General features: G+C 42.6%; 1 protein-coding gene across 1 annotated transcript in view; it reads left to right on the forward strand.

Moving 5' to 3' along the window:
- The window catches only part of LOC102841752 (zinc finger protein 420-like), a 15310-nt gene that overhangs the window by 3875 nt on the left and 5838 nt on the right, over positions 1–5597 (forward strand). Inside the window, exons 2-3 of the mRNA XM_006869067.1 lie at positions 3565–3687; positions 3936–3978. Coding sequence (XP_006869129.1) covers positions 3565–3687; positions 3936–3978 — 166 coding nt within the window. The remainder of the gene's footprint in view (positions 1–3564; positions 3688–3935; positions 3979–5597) is intronic.

Here is a 5597-nt window from a genome sequence, read left to right on the forward strand (position 1 = left end):
TGCAGGCAGCAACTCACTGCCCTGCAAACTGTACTGCATGCCCTCCAACCTGTAATGCACACCTGGCCGGCCTGCGTCTCTGTTTTATTTAGGGGAGGAGCTTCACACCAAGCTGGGAGGGACTAAGACAAGGTACAGCTAACATCAGTAATTTTCCAGACATTCAGGTAACTTTACATTGTACTTCGCTAGTTCGAATCCCAGGCCCGCAACTTGGTTTCTCAGGCTCAATTAACATATCTATAGCCCCTGAGTTCAGTTGGGGGAAGGTGAGAGGGAAGGACAAAAGGCTTGGGAGGAGTCTCACTGTTTTGGCTTCCTGAGCCAGGTTTTTCAGGAACTCTGCTGAATAACCAGCACCTGGGACAGATTCAGGGAGGATGGCTTTTTGTCTATAGAACAAAGAACTGGGAAGTAGCTAAGCTATTTTCAATTAATCCGTTGGAGAAAGGTTTAACCTTGAAGCCTTTACAGTCTCGGCTTTAGGAAAATATTACATTTATCTGTGGATATTAAGGGCTCATGTTTGGAATTAATAAAACATAACTGAACACTAAGATGAAAAACAATTTGTTATGACTGCCCGGTGGCCAGAATCTTTTCCTCAGAGCCTGTGGCCTGCATTGTCTGCAACACTCGGGCCCAGTGGGCCTCGAACTTCTGACCAACTTTACACGGTCTGCAACAGGTCTTTAGTGTTTAATGTATCAAATCTGACAGGCGAGTGGTGGGTATATTCATAGGTATATATATATTTATTATCCACACTCAGAAAATATACAATCCTTTTCATCTCACTATTTCGTTTTTGTTTACTTGTAAGTCATCTTGTCCAATATGAAACAGGCTTTGTATAAATAGAGGTAGGGACCTCTGTTGTCTTATAACATTAGACTCTGTGTGAGTGTGAGTTTATGTTTGTTGAAGGGAACAGTCAGTGATAATTGGCATCCAGTTGCATCAGGTCTGAAATTAGAAAATTATAGGGAAATCTGAGTTGTCGTATTTCATTACTTTAACATATCTCCATGAAAGTAACAGAAAGGATGTGTTTAAATAATAGTTGACTGACAGCAATAACAACATCATATAAAAATTCATAATTTTCCACAAGAATATTCTTTATACCCCCGGTGGGCCTATCACCTCCTGGTTAGAAGCATGCCACTTGGCTCTGCTGTCTCCATGGCTCCTACTTTACCCCCACTTCCCCTCTAGCCCTCTAATGTAACTTCTCTGTCTCCTGGATCTAGGAGGTTCCACAAGGATCTCTGGGGCCAAAGAATATGCTCCACTCTTGTCTCTTCCTTCTTGTTGCTAGTGCCATTCCCCCCACCTGCTTCTGAGATGGTTCATTTTATGCCCATCAGGATAACAACACTGATGAATCCGCACGGTAAGAGTTTTTAGAATCAGGTAACCTTTTAGCAGCCACCCTCTCCTGAATCATGGAAACTTATCAGCATCTTCTCCCACCTTCTCTTACCAGACTCAGCAGGAAAAGAGGAAGTACATCCAGTCTTCATGGCCCCACCCTGTCTGTCATTTTGTTGGTATTGTTGTTATGTGCCGTGGAGTCGGTTCCGACTCATAGCGACCCTGTGCAGGGTTTCTGAGGCTGTAAATCTTTACAAGAGCAGAAAGCCTCATCTTTCTCCCGCGGAACAGCTGCTAGTTTCAAACTGCTGACCTTAGGGTTCACAGTCTGATTCATGACCACTACGCTACCAGAGTCCTTTAGTAGGAGTTAAAAGGTTAGGGATAAAAGAGCCAAATTAAATAGTTCACTGTGTCACAGACAACCACCATAATTCAAAGGTATCAGTTCTGTGGCCTTCCTTATGTATTCATTGTCCCACTTTCATATGATATGAGGAAATTGAAAATACCATGGTTTGGGTCAGGTACACCTTAGTTCTCAGAGAGATCTTTGCTTTGTAACACTTTAAAGAGGTAATTTCCAGAATATTTGTCTAATACAATACATCATTTGATTTATTGACTGTTGTTTCTGTGGGTCTTGATTTTGGATCTTAATAGCGTTAAATCTTTTGACAGTTTCAATCATTTCTGTTTTTCATGATGTTACTTATTGGTCCAGTTGTGAGGATTTTTGTTACATATATGTTAAGGTGTAATTCATACTGAAGGCTATACACTTAGATACTCATCAGGAAGTGTTTCAAGTCCTCTTTACCAAACAAGGTTGTATCATCTGCATATCTCAGGCTGTTAATGAGCCTTCCTTTAATCCTGATGCCACATTCTTATAATCCAGCTTCTTGGATGGTTTGCTCAGCATACAGATTGAATAAGTGTGGTGAAGGATACAACCCTGACACACACCTTTCCTGATTTTAAACCAGGTAGGAGTCCTGGTATGGCGACGTTAATGCACTGGACTACAAAGTCAGTTTGAACTGCAAAGTCAGCGGTTCAAGTTCACCAGCTGCTCCTAGGAAACCCTCTACAAGGTCACTATGGGTTGGAACCGATTCAGGGGCACTTAACAACAGTATTCCTTTGTTTACTTCACTTCTTGATCTATGTATAGGTTCCCCAGGAGCACACTTAAGTGTTCTGGAATTATCATTCTTAACGGTATTATTGAAAAGTTCTTCTATTCCCCAATGTGTAGTGCATTTTGCATAGTCAATGAAACATAAGAAAACATCTTTCTGATGTTGTCTATTTTCTTTAGACATCAGTAATGATGAACCTCATTCCACGCTGTCTTCTGAAAGCGGGCTACGTTTCTGCCAGTTCCTTATGGGGGTACTGCTGCAACTGTTTGTGAATTTTCTTCAGCGACATTTTCCTTCATTGTGACATGATTTTAGTCTCAGTTTGTCTGCTGGTTGTCCTTCCGGTGTTAGCACTGTAGGTTCCTCAGATTCTTCTAATCGCTTTTGAATTTCTTCTTGCCTTTTCTTTTGTTGCCGTTCTTTTTCTTCGATCTTCACTGCTATTTTTTTCTTTTCTGAAACTTTTACTTCTGGCTTTTCTTCAGTTTCTTCTTTCTTTTCTTCATCATCATCATCCCAGTTCTCCTTGACGTCTTCGTCCTCATCCTCGCCTTCCCAGGCTTTTCTTCACTTCTTGAGAACTGCTGAACTTGCTCTTCCCGCTTGGTTTTCTATGTCCCTTGGTCTTTGCACATTATGTTCTTTGTTTTCAGGAGCCACACTTTGAAGTTTTCATTTAATTACTTCTTGTACTTGCTTCATCTCATCTATGTGGAAGAGCAACTTTCAGTGTCTTCTGGATCCATTTTGGTTTTTTCTTTCTTTGCATAAAGAGAGGAATAAAATGTAATTGGTCACAGACAAACTCTGGAGCAATTTCAGTGTGCTGGAAGTCTGTGAGATGCGATCAGTGGGGAAGTGAAGACTGTTAGTGACGGACAGAGGCTGATGCTGTACCCTGTCATAGAGCTTGTGGAACACAGTGTTTTCACATTTCTGTGAATTCCCACTTCCCCAGGACTGTCAGCCACACTCTTACCTTTTGTACATGTTGGAGTATGTGTCACTTTGCTGACCCAGATTGTGTGGGATGTTTTAGGATTCCGTGGTCTTTGATGATGTGGCTGTGGTCTTCAGCCCAGAAGAGTGGGCTCTGCTGAATCTCGCTCAGAGGAAACTCTACAGAGACGTGATGAAGGAAACCTTGTCGAATTTGGACTCAGTAGGTAAGCATGGCGTCTTTCTGGTTTTTCTTTTCCTCTATTGAACAAAAATACTGTACTCAGTTGATTTTGTGCCAGGATTTGGGCTGAGGAATGGTGGTAGGGTGTGAACGTTAGCAGGCATACTCCTTTAATCCACGGAACTCCTATACCCTGGCTTCCCCCTGAACACAAAGCTCTCCACGAGAAAGTGGGCTTTCATGTCTTTTGTGAGTCAAAGCCCCTGACGCTCTTTTAATGTTATCAGTGTGAGAGCATTGACCGCGTGTGCCGCTATCAGACACTGAGAGGTAGGGGTTTGTTGTGGCATCTCGTAGAGAGCTTTACGGTTCATTACAAGTTTGACCTGATTATCTTTCTGCCAATAAACTCAAACCTCTCCATCTTCAGAGACCATGAAGAACAAAGTATTGGCTCGCTGCCAGGGAAGTTTTCATTGCTTTGCGCTGTCTTCCCTTTTGAAATTCATTTGTCCCTGAGTCCCATGTTAGCTCTAACCCCTTGTGTTCCCCAAGTAGCAGACATTGGAACTTGGATTTGAATCAGCCTCCTAGAAACAGCTTCTTTGCGTGAAGATACAACGTCACAGACACCTGAGTTGATTCTCCTGACTTAGCAGTTCTCTCCCACCTGGACTCAAGGAGCCCATTGTGTTCTTGTAATGCTATATATACTGTGTCCAGTGTCTTTCTACCTGTTGTTAAGTGCCGCAGAGTTGGCTCCAATTCATAGCAACCCTATGTAGGGTTTCCGAGGAGTGGCCGGTGCTTATCCCACAGTGTCCCCCAGGGCTCCTCTGTCACTTAGCTCTCTCAGTTACACTGACTCGTCACCCTCCTTCTCAAGCTTCATAGATATGTTTCCCAGTAAATTACAGTTTAATCATCGCTGAAGTGCTAAAATGCTGCTAAATATTTCTTCATTCAAAGCTGCCGTTTTCCACCTGATAATCGCTTTTCTTTCCTTTGTTTTTTGTTTTGTTTTTGATACTGTGAACCTCAACATGAATTATTGGGTCAGTCCCGCCGAACAATGGAGAAGAGTTATGCAGTGAGCATCCAACGGTGCAATTCATGAAAAATAACACTTGGTCCTCCATGTCAGGAGAAATTGCTGTATTACATGACAGTGAAGAGCAGCCTAAACACCACAGCAGCTGTCTGAGGTAAGTGTTAGTCATACATGTAACAGCATGCCTTCGGAAAAAGTCCTCATTTGCCATGACAGTATATGTTTATATATGTTCATGTTTGAAGGTTGGTCAAAAGTATTTCTGTTAGGGCGTCCGTTCATGAATGCTCATGTTTATTCCAGACATAACATGTCTAAATTCATCTCTGACCTGTCAGTAGCTGCAGATAAGTTCTCTCAGTAATATACATGTCTTAGACTTCAGAGTAAGATCCAGTTAGAACAGTGCATGAGGGGATCTGCTGGGCCAAACACATTCAAAACAGAGTGGTTATGGCTGCTGTTGTTCGGATTCCCAAGGGTTAATCTTGATAGTTAGAACAACTAGAAGAAATGAATTAAAAGAAATGAACAGAAAGTTTCATAGGGCAGCTTGAGTAGACAAAATGAGGCGATATGTGCAAAAAGACCTGAAGTTAGAAAACCAAAAGGGAAAAAAACACACTCAGTGTTTCTCAAGTTGCAAGAGCGGTTGCAATATTGATGGGTTCTGTGGGCAAATGGTGGATGACATGAAATGAGCCCAAGGAACAGAAGAAACGCACACAGCTGGTGTGCCAGAAATAGAAGAAACGCACACAGCCGTGCGCCAGAAATGGAAGAAACGCACACAGCCGGTGTGCCAGAAATAGAAGAAACGCACACAGCGGTGCGCCAGAAATGGAAGAAACGCACACAGCCGGTGCGCCAGAAATGGAAGAAACGCACACAGCCGGTG

This window comes from Chrysochloris asiatica, unplaced genomic scaffold, assembly GCF_000296735.1.
Source record: "Chrysochloris asiatica unplaced genomic scaffold, ChrAsi1.0 scaffold00125, whole genome shotgun sequence".
NCBI lineage: Eukaryota > Metazoa > Chordata > Mammalia > Afrosoricida > Chrysochloridae > Chrysochloris > Chrysochloris asiatica.